The sequence below is a fragment of the Anser cygnoides genome, chromosome 10 (assembly GCF_040182565.1).
Source record: "Anser cygnoides isolate HZ-2024a breed goose chromosome 10, Taihu_goose_T2T_genome, whole genome shotgun sequence".
NCBI lineage: Eukaryota > Metazoa > Chordata > Aves > Anseriformes > Anatidae > Anser > Anser cygnoides.
Window position 1 is genome coordinate 21,249,490 of NC_089882.1, and position 17,403 is coordinate 21,266,892.

General features: G+C 42.4%; 2 protein-coding genes across 14 annotated transcripts in view; one reads left to right on the forward strand and one right to left on the reverse strand.

Annotated features, from left to right (window-relative positions):
* EFCC1 (EF-hand and coiled-coil domain containing 1) overlaps positions 1–11,558 on the reverse strand; it is a 55,046-nt gene extending 43,488 nt beyond the window's left edge. For all 3 annotated transcript variants that reach the window (XM_067002864.1, XM_067002865.1, XM_048046178.2), the window contains exons 1-2: positions 10,836–11,558; positions 9,040–9,446 (exon numbers count right to left, since the gene is read on the reverse strand). In XM_067002864.1, coding sequence (XP_066858965.1) covers positions 9,040–9,446; positions 10,836–11,516 — 1,088 coding nt within the window. In that variant the 5' untranslated portion in view covers positions 11,517–11,558. The remainder of the gene's footprint in view (positions 1–9,039; positions 9,447–10,835) is intronic.
* Positions 1–17,403, forward strand: part of CFAP92 (cilia and flagella associated protein 92 (putative)) — a 97,173-nt gene that overhangs the window by 29,817 nt on the left and 49,953 nt on the right. For 7 of the 11 annotated variants that reach the window (XR_001209670.3, XR_001209668.3, XR_001209672.3 and 4 more), the window contains exons 1-3: positions 11,232–11,372; positions 15,971–16,280; positions 16,540–16,736. Coding sequence is in view for 4 of the 11 variants with exons in the window: in XM_013187668.3 (XP_013043122.3) it covers positions 16,046–16,280; positions 16,540–16,736 (432 nt within the window). In the remaining 7 variants the exon portion in view is untranslated. The other 4 variants (XM_067002850.1, XM_067002852.1, XM_067002851.1 and 1 more) reach the window with 4 other exon arrangements.

Here is a 17,403-nt window from a genome sequence, read left to right on the forward strand (position 1 = left end):
ATGGCATTTGTGGACAGAATACAGTCAGTATCCTGCCATACAGATACCTGCAATAATGAACAAGTTTTGTTCCTTGCTTTAAGTTTTCATGTCTTTGAAGTTGATCCAAAACTTTGTGATCCTATAAGGACACACATATCTATTCATTTTTATCAATTTTTTCAGATTTTCAGAGAGGCAATATGGAAGGCTATAAAAACGTATTAAAGTGCCTTTTTCCATAGATACAGAATTATCTTTGTAAATAAAATTGAAAGCTATGTTCTTAATCTATCTCACACCTTCCAGGTTGCCTGAGTTGAGCACGCAGCTAATTACACATCTGGAAACATCTGGAACTGTGGAAATATTTTCTGTCTATAATGGACTGAATCAAATACTTTGACCAGCTGATCACCCTCCTCCACATCTTTCCCTCTTCCCCTTCAAATGCAAATTAGAAATTTCCTTTTTTTTTTTTTGTCCTGAATTTTCAGTTAGGAATTATTTCAGAATGTAAAGCTTTAAGATTAGATACAGAGACTGCTTAATCAAAGTTTTAATTACAGCATAGAACATTCTTTTCTTACTTTTTTTTTTCTAATTTGAAGGCAGCACTTTTCTTAGGTTGTTTCAGTGGCTACAGTTCTGAACAGCTAAGATGCAGAATACCTGGTAAATCTGGCAAATATCGCAGAGCAGACCCTCAGCCAGACACTAGAAAGGCAAATATCAGTCTAGATTTTAATCACTCTGTATGGTATGCAGACAAGATGCTGATAAAGTTGAAAAAACATACAGGAGAATGAAGGGAAGAGAACAGTATAAGCTAAGTATGGCCAGTGATTCAACACAAGTTCTGACTACGATGAGAAGACAGGCAAACAGAACATGGCACTCCAGTAAATATTTGCAGTGGTGCTAAATAACTGTCTTCTGTCATTGAAAATACAGAAATTGCCTATATTGTATTTTCTAACATCAGTGACGTGTTAGCTCACCCCCCAGTGTACTTAGAGTCTGGGCAGACTTAAATACAGAACGACTGTCTACCTCTGTGTGAGTACCGCTGGAAGCGTGCTAAGCAACGCGATGGTATTCCAGATCTTTTGATCTTGCCTTTACTATCCCAAGGATGGGGTTTAAGAACTTAGTTTGCCTGTGGGTTTTTGTTATGGCGTGTTCTCAGTGAAGACATGGAGTCAGCTAGTTTTGCTTTCTAGATACTTCCATGGGTGTCTAGATAACTTAATATTTACATTACGTACAGGTGATTTTTGAGAACTTAAGTAAATGGTTGAAGTAGAATGGTTGCACGTGAATCTATTAAGAGGCTAGGTTAATTTCATTCCCTAGGTGGCTAACTAGCAGACGTTGACAGAAGCTGCTGAAACAGAACATACTCCTTACAAATCAAAGGCGAGGTTCGAGTGGGTATTTCCCTCTGGCATTTCCAGATTCATGATTCTGTGATTTTTCCTGGCACATAAATTAAAAAGGACTTTTAACTACAATGTGCAAATCTCCCCTGAACTGTTCTGGGATTACTTCATATCTTGTCATACTATTGTCATTTTGGGGATCTATTCTATTAATGCCTCCTCCCCTGCAGATCCCTCTGTATTTTGAGAGCAGACTATTTTAGCTGAACAAATTATTTTAATTTGTTTGGAAACTTGAGTGCTCAGCATCTATTTACAAACTACCCTACTCTGTATCCTGACAGAGAGATGAGGAACTAAGAGTAAATAATTGCTTCTTATTAGTTTAGTAGAATTCCTCCTCTCCTCGTTTTCACAAAGTAATTTTCAGGTTTTGTGAGGAAATAAAATAAAAATTCCTTCCCTTATATACCTCCAGTGGAGTAAAAGGCTTAAAGGAATGCAGATTTCCCTGCTTGTTCCTGAGTATAGATAACAGCATTGTTTTATTTTCAGAGTAATTTATGTGAATTGATGGCAGAACTGACATGCACGAAAACCACTTGAGATATGGTTCGCTTGTTTGTTTCAGTTTAATCTCTGAAAGGGCTCAGTGGAGCTGTTGAATACTTTTACGTTGAATACTACATGCGTGTTTAAGGGCCTGCCTGAAGTACTTGCCAGTGCTCTGGTCCTCTCAGGATCTAGACCCTGGTATTTTTGTTTCAATATTTTGATGTCCAGGGAGATGAACTTAGTAGAGCTGGGTTTAACGTTAATTATTACTTTAATACATAGCATTACGATATCTTACAAAACTGAGGATGAAGAACCTGAAAAAAAAAATCTAAGTTTTTAAACACTGCTGGCTCCTTAGAGCATCGTTTAGGAAGGTTTGGTAGAATTTCAATCAGTAAAAACTCTGTTGCCTCCTTATGATCTCATTAGTCCTATAAGCAAAGGAATGCCCCTGCTGAGTTCAGCAGGTCTGACCACACGAGTGTATGAGCAGGGCGCAGCACAGTGCGACCCACTCACACGGAGAACTTCTTAGTGAGATGGGGAACAACTGAAATGCTTGGGCCAGCTTCCTTCCCTGCAGATGCTCTTTTGCGTAAAAGCAGCTTAAAAACTTGTCAGGTTTGCTTAGGAAGCACGCGAGAGGCAAGGTGAGTGACTGTGCAGGTTCCACAGTCCTCCTAGCTCCCCAGTGAGGTTTGTGAGCTGCAGCACTTTGTGATAGGAGGCTACAACATGCATTTTTATTGGTAATATATAATTGTTCTTATTACGCAGCTCTCATACACTGACGCGAGCTGGCTTTTAGGTCAAGAAAGATGCATAAATCCCAGTCTTGTCAAGCTGAGAACTCCAGTCCCAGAATAACCCTGATGCACCAAGTTTTCTGTGTCTGTATCTGTACGCAGTGGGATCTGAAGTGTCAGTGTCTGCAAGCCAGATTGTATCAAGGTCAACTCTAAGGTCTGTAAGCACAACAGCAGCACATGGCAGTGACATCCTGTCACCGGCCAGACAGCCACCAGGCAGAAGCCTTCGTGGCAGAAAGTGACATATTGCCAATATTTGGCATAGAAAGGTGCAGGACAGGAGCTTACCCCAGCAATCCAGAGGGGTGCAGCTGAGCCATTCATGATCTAGGTGCGTTTCTTTTTGGTTGCTGCAGTAAGAGGGAGCGCAGTAACAGTGCGTTCAGAGAGGTGCACGCTGCCTCTGGGAGGGAGTGCGTTTTCACAAAATGATTTGAAAGGTGTACGTATATAAAAGTAGTTGTTTTTATTTAAGGAGTTATCTTAGTGTATGAAATTAATCATTGATTTTTGCTAGCATAACCCAAGATGGCTAATACGTAACATCACCTAGGATGTTTGGGCAGTAGAAGGCATTGGTTTTCTGGCCAAATTCCTTTGGCTGGGACTACCTTGTTGTTACTGTTGACTACAGCAAGGCTTGTGGTACACTTTACCATCTCAGTCGCTAGGAAGGGACGTACAATGGGGGTTGCCAAGTGACAGCTCCAGCGAGTTCAACAAATGGTTCCTCCTCAGAGCTATGGAGAAGCCTCGGACATGGCAAAAGCATGTCCACCCAAGTGAATGCACAGTGGCCACAGATGTGCCACTGCTATTGTGCTCACAATGAATTACTCCAAACACAGCAAATAAGGCGAGCCAGATAAAAGGGAGGATCTAGTGAGAAACCAGGGAAAGTTTTCTGAGGACAAATGTGCTGTAACTATGATCCCAGCACTGAAAAATGCCAGAAAACTGGCTACAGTTCAAATGTCAGCATTAACAGACAAGGTTCTGTGTGGATAAGTGAACTTGCATCAATTTGAATGGATTTGAAGTAAAGGTTTTGTTATTACAATGGGAAGCAAATATTATTGTAAAAAAAAAAAAAACAAAAACAAAACACTTACTGAGTTTGAAATAAAACTAATACTTCCATAGAAACAGGTGCTACACATTTTCTTCAGTGTAAAGTTAAAATATTTAAATTGCTCTGTACAGTTCTTTCTACCATATATAGCAATACCTTCTATTAACCCTTTTTATAAAATCAAGATTTTCCTTTAAGGTATTTCAAATGAGTAGTAACCTGATTTGATTGTTCGGCTTATGATTTTTCTATGACTAGGGATATGCAAGTAGTCTAAGGCTCATATGATGAGCACATAATAACCTGATACATTTAACTTCTTGAAAAACTCCTGAAATTCTGTTTGTTGTTAGACTTCTATGTAATCTGTAACTTCTAACAGTCTTGAGTAGAATATAAGACATAAGCAAAATCAGAAAATAAAATGAGATGACAAGTTCATCTAAAGCTATCTGCTCGAGTGCTCTTACAGATGAGGGCTATAAAAAAAAAAAAGTTTATTTAATGTCTCTGAACTTCTTGAGTTCCGTTTCCTGTCACTGTTCTTATTGACTGTCATCGGTCATTGTTCCCTGGCCGTCATTGCTCTTGTCCAAGGATGTACTTATTGTTTGTGGATCTATGCAGTCTTTTGTGTAGTCCAGCATATATACACACACAGGCTCCATTCAAATATTGTGCCATCTGATAAATTTCCAAAGTGCAATTCACTTTACAATTAGCAAGTAGTTGACATTGATGACACTACTCAAGCAGAAAGTTGTCCAGTTTTTCTTTATTTAATGTCTAATTTTTAAATAAAAGAACAGTTCTAGAATGCCTAAATATAAAACGTGCATTATCATTCAGATTGGAAATAACCTACTATATATACTTCTATATGTACCTTCTTTTGTGGATACTGTTTCCTTCCTAGAGCTTTTCTTTCTTCACTTAACGAGCCGATTCTGTATCAGTTAGGAATATTTCCATATTCCTCCCCTTTTCTTGGATTATTGATTTGGATCTGTTTGGTCCATCTTGCTACACTTTAGAGAGTAATGATAATCAGAGAAGTTATTGAAAAGAGCAGGACACTGTCTCCTAAAAGAGAAGAAAATTTGAACTACTGCTGTTGTAGGATAACATATACCATAACTATTCAGAAAAACTACCATTGCTGACTGTCAGAGAAATAGATGGGGGAGATTATGCTAGAGGCCTTCATTTCCATAATTCTAAGAGAATGAGGGAATAAAACAAGCAACTCTGCATTCCAAGTAAAAAGGATTCCTGCTCATTAACACATATAAATGCTGATGGATAATTAAGTAATTTGGGAGACAGACCGTACATATGCGAAGCATTTTTGGTATTTTATGACCCCTTTCTCTGACCTATGTAATTACTGTCCTGCTGTCTAGCAGAGCAATTATGTGAACATCTCCATTATGAAGTCTGTTTCAATTCTAAATGACCTTTCCTTTTATTTGCTACATTGGGATTAAAGAAAAAGGTTGTTAAATTCCATTATTACCTCTGATGCTATTAAGGGGGAAAAAAATCTGTAAACTTTATTAAGTGATCAATTTTTAAGCCACCTTACAATGTAGTATAGAAAACAGAGACAACTTATATTTGGCAAGAACAATTCATGTCAAACCAATCTCATTTCCTTCTCTGACAGGGAAAATGTCTGAATGGATAACTAGGAGTAGTAGATGTGACATTTTTACTGTAGTAACATTTTTATATGTGACATTCCTATAAATAACATTTATAAATCATAAAACTTGTATTCGAATACACAGCTGGTGTCACCTTGAGGAGGAACAAAATTTACTGGGAAAAAAATTAGGGAATACCTGTTAATGATTTGCTCTCTGATTAAGAGGATATATCAAGTGGAGGTAACTAGAGTCTGTCCTGGGCCCTAGTCAGTATCTTCATTTATGCATTCAACTTGCAGGTGTGCAACTGACATCAGACTGAGAGGGAATGACAGTGTTTTGGAGCCTAGTCTCAGTGTCATCTTGAGAAACTGGGAAAGCAGTGCAAAATTGAAAGAGCTGAGCCTCAGTAATAACAAATGAAAAGTCCTACACCTAGGAAGATGGAATCAAGTGTACCAGTACAAAATGAGAGTAACTCTGAACAGCACTGCATAAGAAATGGGGCCCACCTAACTTTGTAAACTTTTCTGTGTACTGGCCTTCTGAATTACACATTTTTGACATAATACCAAATGATAAAGAATACAATTTCTTATGCCTTTCTTTTCCTCTGAAATGAATTTAACTGATGCTTTTCAGTAAGGAATTTTCTCAAAATTTACCTTTAAATTGTCTCAACTGACTCATTGAATTGGTAGGCATTCAAAAATAAAAACTAGTAAAAATTTCTAGTGGTGGAGGAAATAGTGGACTAAAACCTGAGGCATGCATGGAGTGTTGTAAGAACACATTGTGCAACTTAAGGCAAGAAAAGTCTTCGGTCTACTATGTTGGCTTAGGAACCTTGTAACACAATAGGAACATTTTAAACACTGATACAGACAACTGTACAAATAAAAAATTTGTCACACAGACTTCAGTTAGCAAATTTTTACCAGATTCATAGTAAGTTTTTGCATTAAATTTACAGGAATATGAATCTGTAGGCAGAAAAGGCAATTGTTTATAACAATTCAGAAAAACATTTAAACACTTGGTGGTACTTAAACACTTTCTTGAATAGATGCAAACTTTTCAATATTGAAGCTGTTTCCTGAATTAGGCATTATAATTTAGGGTTGATGAGGCTCCAGGCCTCACTGATACTGAACTGGTGTAAGATCCCACTCTGGAAGTGGGATTTAGATGCTTATTGATCTTTGAAAATCTGAACCTGAAGGAGGAATTATTTTATTCTTTACTTTAGAAATATGAAATATAAAGAGGAGTAGCACATAAAACTCATAGACAAGTCTCATTCCTGCACATGATCCCCTCTGAAAGAAATTAGGCTTTGCCTGGAGTAAAATAGTGGCCACACCAAACCAGTTAAGGTGAATTCTCAGGAGACAAATCTGCAACCTTACATGCTTTTTGCAGTACTCAAATCCCCATGCATTTCTCTCTGCTGCTACCTTGCAGCATTAATTCTTGCCAAACCTAGGTATCCTGCTCTTATGCTCACAAACTTTTTGTGGCACATGGAAATGGAGAAACTGCTCACTGGAGTAGTAACTTGAATAAAATTACAAGAAATCCATTTGTCCATTGACAGTCTGAGAAACCTGCAGGATGTAGCAGCTGTTCCTCCATTTCTATGTTTTGGCCAACTCATTGTCTTTCCCTCAACATGTGCTTCCTTGCACCTCACCTGAACTCATGCTTATGGGTTTTGGACTTCTGCACAACAGGAGAATGTGATTCTCTATGAGCAGAAGTATTCTGCCATTTGTAGCGCACCTGTGAGCAAGTACAGTGAGTGGGACAAGCTTTGATGCTAATGGCTGCACAGGGTAGAGAGAGCCAAGCTAGTGGTAAGCTCTTCCATCGCAGTAACTCAGAGCTTTGCATTGCTTCATTTACCCGGTTCTCTGCTTGTATGGGTGTCTCTGCACTGCTCTGTGGAATTAGAGAATTCCACGTACTGTGGAATATGATCACAGGCATGCAAGTCACAATCATCATTGGGTGGCTCTGTCGTTAAGCTGTTTAAGGCAAGAGCCATATTATATGGGCAGGGAGACAGGAATGCTTTATGGCTAACATGGAATCAAGAACCATTAAAGGATCTTGTGTGTGGAAGAAAAAAAAAAGCCAAACCCATATAATTTCCATTTTTTTAAACTCCCTCTATTTGTTTTGGTGTAATTTGTAAAAGTTCCTGCTCTGCAAGGCCCAGTTAGCATTTCTTGTTGTCTTCAATTAGTTTATTTTTACCAGTTCAAAGGTGATTTTTAATGCTTCATCATACTTTGGAAAAGCAATTCTGCAGGACAAGAGCTCATCTTAAGCCTTTTCTGCTCATGCCAAGGAGAACTTGATAGACTAGACAAATAGTGCAATCTATCTCAGAAGCATGGGTAGTAGTATCATTCGTCCAGATATCCCTGTAAATGACAGTTAGTCATCCGGGACACTACGTGCCTTGATGGTGTTTTTAAAATCCTATAGACTTTTAAATAAATGCTTTTATCTTCTGCAACCACACAGATATTAACATACACAATGCTTATAGAAAGACACCGGATAAAATGATTATTTTTAGAATTTCCTCACTTCATAAAACAGTACAATAGCCATGATGCTACAAATAACTCACTACGAATTCTTCTTATAAGCAAACAGAGGAAGTATCAGTTTAGGAAGAGACAAGGAGTTCAGAATAGACAATGTATTAAAACAGTACTTTTAGTACAGTTGAAAAAATATAAATATTAGCTTTACTTTGGGTCAGTAAAAATATAAACAACATTTCATTCCATAGGTCAATTTGAAACTTGGGCAGAATTGCCTACCTAGCACTTAATAAGCATCAATGAGTCCAAGTTTTGTCTGAGATAAATAGCAACAAAACCAGTGTATCATTAAATTTGTGGCCAACTTTCTTAGTCTTGGAAACATTTATTTATGCTTGCACAAAAGTGGTTTCTAGTTAGATGATATAGTTTTTGCTAGAGACTTCCACTATATTATTGCATGGTTTAATGAAAGTGTTTTAATTTTTCTTCTGGAATATTCCATATTCTAATGAGTAAACAAGTGATAAAGTCACAGCAGAGTTTAAACCAGCTGAGCAGAAGCTGGCCTTGTGCATTTTTCTCCAATTCATATGACAAGCTGAACAGCTTCAATAAGAAATGGAGCATCAGCCACCTGGTAGCAGCTGTTTCCGTATGTGTGACTTAACTAATGGGAAAAGACTGAATTTATCATGGTTAGTTAAAGTGAAAAAGTGTTTTGGAAACAGATTCTGAAGGATCATTAGCAATTTCTGTTGAGATTTTCTTGAAGTATTACTATGTTGAGTCCTGTTACCTGTGTTCGAGGAGTGACTTCAGCTCTGTTCTCCCTTATTTTAGCCTACCTTCTACTGAACGTGCAGGTTCCAATTGGGATCCCTATCAACACAATAGCTCCTAATTTTCCTCTGCCTGTACTTTAGAAGATGTATTTGGGAACATTAATTAAGCTACAACCAGTGATTTTCAAGCTAAAATGTGGTGACATACTGTGATTTGATAGCCGTTATTTGGCGGACTCAAACTTACCTATAGTGCTGCAGTTCCGATTCTAGCTGCTGAATGTATATTTGCAAGTGTGGCACTTCGTTAGCCTTCACTTCTAGCTCCTTCACTTTGCCCAGACTGTTAAGGACCGCGTGTCTGGCCTCTTCAACCTTCTTCCTCATTTCTGCTTGTTCCCTCTTCAGGTTACGGTTGCAGTCTTCCAGATTGACTAATGCTTCCTGAGAGCTCTTCAGCTCTCGTTCCAGTTCTTGGTTGAACCTAATTGCTTCTTCAATTTGCCCATCCCTGGAGCTCCGGATGAGTTCCACTTCCTTCAGGACACTTTGAAGGCACTTGGTCTGGGAGTTGTCCTGTTTTAACTGTCTCTTACTCCCTATAAAACAGGTCCCCTCTTCTTTATGGTTAGCGTGGCTTTTCCGCAGTCCTACCTATATTGAACGGGAGCATAAAGCAGGGAAAAATTAATGTATTTTAAAACAAATGACATTTTAATCAAGATTGAATGGCCGGATGGTTTTGTTGTTGTTGTTATGGTTATTAATTACATATAGTTGAACAGCAATTAATGGACTGCTTACCTTTGCAAAATACAGAGACAAAGAAACAACCTCTTGAAAACAGTTTTTAAACATGTATCTATAAATTTACTTTTCTAAATTGTTCAAAAGGAAAATTTGTTACTTGCACAAGTTTCTGTATAGCTTTAATGTCATTATCTTAGTCTGTTCTCAAAAGGCAAATAGTATTCTGAAAAAAAAAAATCTGATTACATTTTTTAAAGTTGTGTTCAGCAGAAGAGGACAGAGCAGCTGGTGGTGTTCTGGAGCCCTGACCTTTGTCCCCTTCTCATTCTTTCTGGGGCCTCTGGCTGGTGACTTCACATTTGCCTCTGACTTCCCAACTGAAATTGGTAAAAGTATCGTTTACTTGCCACGCTGGCGTTGTAAAGACAGACAGCTAACACCAAATGGCAATGGCACACGTGGAGCAAATTTCCATGGGTGCTGTGTTATGTTAAATCCAACCTGACTAGAGGCTCCAGAACAACAGGGAAACAGCCTTCGGTGCTTTGCCTGTTCCATGCTATTTCATGCCAGAGTGGTTTAACTGCACTTAAGTATGTTCTTGTTTTGCCCGAGCCAATACAGCAGAAAGAGGCCACAGAACTAAAGGGGCCCTGCCGAGGAGCAGGGACGGTCCGTCAGCCCGTGACAGACCTGGCTCCTGCCCTGGGCTCTAACAGCTGCACTCAGAAGAAAACACACCGCCAGTGTTTCTGAGGTAAAGCTCCGAAGAGCTTATGAGTGAGTAACCACCTGTGCTTGTGTGGGTAAGCATCCTCAAGTTTGTTCTTTCTTTGGAGAAAAACCCCAGCAGTGTGTAATTGCTAAGTAACTGCCTGACTGATGTGCAGCAGAAAAAAGCAGTGTGATACACTTAGCGGTGTTACACTGAAGGCTTGTAAGGCTTTTGCGGTTTGAGCAGGATGGTTTTCAGTGCTTCACCACATGCACTGAATGAATAATATTAATTAAATGCAATCTGATCAATTAAATCAAGGCATTGAATCAATGCCCTGAATACCTGTACCAAAAGCATCCCGTCACAGCAGAGAAAGTACTGCACTTCTGCTTGAAGAGTCCCGGAGAAACGTCAAAAACCACCACAAACCAGCTTGGCTCACCAGTTAACGGCCAAAGAGGAGGAGCAGCGCAGGTCTGCCCCGGGCTCCTCGCACCGCTCCCTCTGGGCGCGGGGCGCCGCGGCCGGAGCCCAGAGGGGTTTGGGGGGCTCCGGGGGCCGCCCCGGGCACTCACCTGCAGGGCCAGGCAGCGGGCGTCGCTGCTCTGCAGGGCTGCCCGCATGTCCTCCACCAGCTCCCGCAGGCTGCCGTTCTCCTCCTCCAGCTTGGCGATGCGGTCCTCGGCCTGCTCCAGCGCCACGATCTCCTCGTAGCACTCCCGCGAGCAGGGCGCCGCCGGCCGCCGCTCCGCCTCCCCCCCGCCGCCTCCCCGCCGCCCCGCCGAGCCGTGCCCGGCCGCGTCCCGGCGGCGGCGGCGGGGGCTGCGCAGCCGGATCTGGGTCTCGATGTGCTCGCTCTCCCGGCCCAGCGGCAGGCGCGGCACGGCGCGGCGCGGGGCGCTGCCCGCCCGGGTGCTGAAGTAGCCGCAGAGCCGGGCGTGGAACTGGCGGAAGGTGAGCTCGGCCGCCAGGCCCTCCCGCAGCGCCAGGCGCTCCTCGGGGTCGGCCGCCGCCTCCTCGCCCAGCCCCAGCACCTGGCACAGCGTGCGGAAATCCTCGCCGGGGATGCGGCCCTCCCCGGCGCAGTCCAGGTGGTGGAAGATCTCCTGCAGGTACTGGTCCAGGCCGGTGGCCAGCACCACGATCTCGTTCTCCACGCCGCGGTCCAGCCCGTAGTGGTAGGCCAGGGCGCTCACCAGCCACTGCGTCCGCCGGGCCGGCCGCCCGTACGGGTCCCAGCCCTCGGGCGGCTCCATCGCGCCCGCCCGCCCGCAGCCCGCCGAGCACCGGCCCCGGCCCCGGCCCCGGCCCCGCTCCCTGCCGCTGCCCCCGCCCCGGGCCCGCCCCGGCCCGCCCCCGCCAAGTTAATCAAAAGTTAACCGGCTGCAGAGGAGGGAGCTTTCCAAGGCAGGTTGTCTGTCCCCTTCGGGGTCTTCAGAAACTAGGTGTGAGCGAAGGGGGGTACCCGGTCTCAAGCAGTTCTGTTCCAGTGCTCGAAAGCCGTCTCTGCTCTCGCTGCCTGCCTGCCCCGCGTGAGCAGCAGCTGAGGCGGGTGGTGAGCGCGGCCGGGGCAGCACGGGCAGCACCGACAGCTCCGCTGGGACTGACACAGGCTGGAGGTGCCCTGGCTGTGGCCGTGGGGTGGCAGAGCCGGGGTGGCGGCCACAGGCTCCACAAGCAGCCCGGACAGGGCGAGGTGCCGAACCGGGTCCCGGGGCCACCCAAGAAGTCCTGTCAAGAGCAGCAGCAGATGGGGCCAGGACTGCGGTGCGGCTCCGAGGTGCCGCCAGGGCTCTGGGCACGGACCAGAGACAGGCACACCCACAGCATCATGCAGGGGCCTGGCCTGGGCACGGATGGAGCGAGGGCAGGGGTCCCACCTGAGGAGTTTCAGGGTGGGTGAGGTCTGCTAGTGTTCTGGGGCCCTGCTGCTGCTTTTGCTTCCCACAGTTGAATGGGAATGCTGGTTGAATTTCACGTACTGTGCATCATCTAGAAAAAGCATGATTTACAAGAAAATCTCCTCTTTCCTGAAAACCAGATTTTTGATCCCTTTGCTTGGTAGACTGGCAATATGAAAAGCTGTTTTGCTGAATATCCTCTTCTGGTTTTTAGGTTACAAGACCCCATGTTCCCTCAAGGTACTCAGTGTTCCACAGCATCAGGCTCCTTATCCTCGAATGCTGAGTTTTAACCACCAATGATCTTCTGTGTATTTATTATACAAAATAGTAGTGTGTTCGTAATTTTGCAGTCATTAAGAATCTCCTGTCCCTTTCATGGATTTATTTATTTATTTTTGATTTTCTTTGTACATTTAAAGAGTGTTTCTCTCATTTTCCTCATTTGAATTGACACATTAGTAACTTACAGTTCTGATTGACTTGCAGAGTGACTGGATGAACTGATAGGGTTTTTTCATGCTTAATGTATATATATTCATTTACACTATCATAGAAATGTATACCTATAAACTTCAAGTCTTCTCAGACTGATAACGTTGACATTGAAAGAAATTGAGTTAGGGTCTACTGAAAGTGCAGTATCAGAGAGAAAGACAGGAAAGACAAACATACATGTTGAATGTTTTTAGCAGATGTTATGTAAATCCACATCTGTTATCCATACACAACAAATGCACTGATCCCCAATAACCTAAAGCTAGACAATGCAACAATTTAAACTTGTTTTGGTCTAGCTAGTTTAAATTGTAAAAATACTTATCAGGTGAAAGTAATTGCTTTTAAGACTGACAGAATCTTTACCAGGCTATAAAGATGCCAGCACAAATTTTATGTCAGCACTACCGTTTGCGGTTGGGTTTCTTGGTGGTAACTCTGGCTAGAAGAGAGGTGTTGTTAATGGCGCTGGGGAGCATTTGTGTCTCTGTTGAATTGCTCGTTGCCTGTCTGCTCCTCTTCTGCTTCACAAGAATGAAGGACCCAAACGCATGATGAATATTTGACTTTCTGTGTTACCATAACAACAGGGATACGAGTATGTCAGAATGATGTCAATTCACCAAAGTTTCATCTCTGAAAGAAAGTAGACATTAGATAATAGCAAAACAAACAAACAAACCAACAAATCTTTGGTCTATATATTTTATTTGTTTTTTCAAAGAAGTTCTGATGCTGGATGGTGTTGTTTGCATCACACTTTCTAAAAAAAACAACCACCAAACCCAGTAATTATAAACACTGGACAACTGAAAAAGCAATAGACTAAGAGAGAGCTCCAATGTCCCTTTAGCCTCTCTGTAACATGGGGTTTGGATTGGTAGAAGTAAACTTTCTTTTTGCAACCTGCCTTTAAAAACAGAACAAAACTCTAAAACGTGAATTCCTACATATTTAACCTTTTTCTCCATTTCAGCACTACTGCTAGCAGCGGTACGGAAAAGCCTGTAGCAGTGTAATGGCACTGACTGCTGTGTTTACTCCTGTCTATAGCAAGACTAAGATCTTACATGGCCCAGACAAGGCTTGCCTGTTCCTTGACTTATGCTCTAAATCTGCTCAGAGGCATGGCAACCTTTTATTAAGTATTCAAAAACTTTTTTACGAAGTTGTTACCAGTTCTGATAGTACACTCCGTCATGAAATGATCTTGGAAGAGTCCTAACTGTAGATAAGAGCTGATGGCAAAGCATTATTTGAAGGGAATGACTGTTTCTACAGTCTTGTGATAATAGTTGGAAATTAGAAGTATACTAAAATACTGTGATTGGAATTAATTAATTAGAGATTTTTATTTTAAGAGGTCAACAGCTGCCACAATTAGACTTAAGTTTGCCAGCATCATTGATGGAATACTGTTTTAAATTATATTAGATGGCGGTGGGATTAGGAAAGGCATATAAACTATGTTTATAGAGAAAAATGTTTCACACTTAATTTAACTACGTTCCTATTTTATTTCACAGTTCATACATGTGGCAGGGCCAAGGACCTTTTGTGTCTCACATTGCAGGATATCAGTAGTCTAGCCTCATTTGTGTGGTGGGCTTTCATTCAGTAGTGCAGCACAGAGCTAGCCAGAACTGTTTGGCTTTGGAGAATGCTCATCTCACAGCAAAGATCACTTCATTACTGTAAAAATTATTTTACCCTGCCCAGACTTTCTTCTCCCAAGGAGAAAAGTGAAAATGTAGTGCTTAGTACCTAAAATTTGTTTTTCAAATCCTTTCCAACAAAGTCATGCCGTGATGTTATAGATACTTTTTTTAATTGTTTGGTGTTTATGAAACACTTGCTTTCACAAGGAACTTCAGAGATGAGTTAAAATAATAGTGGTGTGATGTTGTTCTTGGCATGTTCTTTAAGTTTCTTGCAACTCCAGAAATGTTAGGCGTTGGCTTTTTGTTTGTTGGGTCCAGCATATTTGGAACAGCTCTGTGTATGCAGTAAGACAAAGAACGAAAATGTAATTGATCGTCCCTATCTGTCATGTAGTTCTGCTCCTGCTTGCAGATATTTTTCATTTAATACAAGATTTTAGATATACACATCTGGTGAGCATGTAGGTAATTCTGATAAGCTGTGTAAAAAGCTACAAAGATGTTCTATATGTTTAGCTGCATGGAGAGCATATGGGATGGATACACCAAAGAGTTTCAGAAACTACTTTAGGGAATCTTAGTAAGCTTCTGAATGTAAGAAGCACGTATATATTAAAAATGGACATGAACTGGTGTCTGGAGACTCTTCTGCTATGGACCTAATGGGAGACCACTGAGGCCAGCAAAAGAACCCAACTGCAATTTGGATTTTATCCTGGGAGAGTGCTATTGCTAACTCCATTGTGGTCTTTCTCTTGGTCTAAACCATTTGAAGGGAAGAAACAACACATTACGTAGACTACAGAGGAAACAGCTGCAGCTCGCAGAATAACCAGATGTTTTAGTTGACATTTCTTAGCCATTCAGCATCTGGAACAGTTTTAAGGCTCTTCTACTTCACTGAGAGAAAAAGAAATCCACTGCTTTCAACTTTTATTTAGTGGTGCTCATGGGGTAAATGTTTGTATTTTATGAACAAATTTCAGAGTAAATGAAGGGGGAAAAGGGCAAGTTTGCAATAGTAAAGTGAGACCAGAACATGGCTTGCAGTCCCCGTGGAGTTTGCAGCTGGTGAGTTTGTCAGCAGTTCTGATGTAGGCTGCAGGTAGCAGAGACACAATCCGGGCCCTGCCACGAGGGCTCCACAACTCCTGTTAGGAGCAGGTACCTAAATGCTCCGGAGTCGAGCGAGACACGAACGCGCCCACACCCGCTCCTGCCGGGGCACGGCCCGCCGCCACCTTCCCTCAGGCGGCCGCCCGCGGCGGCTCCCTGCCGGGGCGCTGAGGGGAGGGCACCGCCGCGGCCGCGGGGACCAGGCCCGGCCCAGCCGGGAGCGGTGGCTGCCGCCGGGAGAGCGCCCGAGCCCGGGGGTAACGGTCGGGGCCGAGCGCCGGCCCCTCAGCGCCGCGGCCGTTGGGGCACGTGTGAGGGCGGCCCTGCCGCCCGCTGCGGGCCTTGGTGCGCGGGGCGGGCTGTGGTGGTGGATCCATCGCGTGTGGGGGTGTCCCCTACCTCGAAAAAGTTTTAGAAATGGGAACGTTTGGGTTCCTACTAATACTATCCTGCCTTGCTGCTGCTGAGGTTCTTGTAGGGATTTTTATTCGTTCTGCACAGCAGCACTGAAATAAGACTGTTCTTGTTTCGTAGTTGTTGAGCCGTTTGTCTGACTATACAACGGCAAAGCAAAAGTGTGAGAATTAGAAGGCAGTGGATGAAGAGGAGATGGAGGAAGAAAATAAAGAAGAGATGGCAGACCTGAACACAGCCCACTCTAAAAGCACATCTGAAAAGTTTGAGCCTGAAAGCCCAGGGGTGCCTGAGGCTGGTGGTGGTCTGGCCACAGAGGGTGAAAGTGGCAGGCTCGTCCCTTCAGAGGAAAGCTCAGTGGAACCTGATGGCTCGCATACTGTCACCTGCACGTTCACGGTCTCACTAGCTGTCCCTGTCTTGGCTACAAGTAAGTACCTGATGCAGGCTTTCCTAGGAACCCTTTTCGTTACTCTCTAACTCGTGTGGCAGTCTTCAGTGGTTTAAGGAGATAGTGGTAGATAAGATGTTAGTTGATTTGAATTTTCCTGAGTAGATCTCTCAGGAACTTAGAAACGCACTTGTGAACTCCCGTTACCATTTGATCATTGCAGACAGCATTAATTTTGCCATGAATATCATCTTTGATATCATTTGGCACTTCCAGATAATTCCAATATTCTCTCTAGAGCAAAAGCAGAAGATACCTAATCCGCCTGATAGGCGAGGAAAGAGAATTCCAGCCGATGAATTGGGAGCTATCGTAAGAATGCAACGTTGCTATCACGTGGAGTACTTCCTTTTACCGGATGATCTCGTTCCTAGGAAACTGGATTTGGTAGTGTTTGGGACGGTTGCAAAGCTGTTTGCAGAACCTGATTCCAAGGTAAAAGATACCGTAAGACTGAGTGATCCCAAATTTTGTATATAGGAGATAGGTGAATGTTTTCAACAGTGGACTGTTGTAGTTGCATATTGGTTTAACAACTGCTTTGACCTTGTCTGCGCTCACAGATACAGAAACAGATACTGAGGTTAGAACTTGATGCTCCTAATCCGGACCAGCAGAAAATTCTTAAATTTATAGTAAGAGGCCGATGCATTTCAAAGCATTTTTATCTGCTGAAAAATACTTTTATTTTCCTGTAGATTATCAGTTCAGTTGGGATTATATCTTTTAAGTACCAAGATAATAATATAATAATTCAAAGGCATCTACTTATATTCCAACAATTATGATGAATATCATAAATATTTAATATCATTCCATTAAAATGAAGAAAAACTGAAATTTATGCCTCTGATCTTTGTTGAGGAGAAAAAGATCTTAAGGTACTTGAAGAATTTTGCATTTTTTTTTTTTGTGTTCAGACACATCTGAGTCCTGTGCATTCAAATCCGTGAACATAAAAATTAGATATATTGTGCTGAATACACCTTAGTTTTTTTAGAAATTATTTCTAAAAAGCCAGTGCTAAAATCATCTGAAAAAAAGACTTGCTTTTCAAACATTGTATCCTACTATCTGAACTTATCTGAATAAACACATTAAA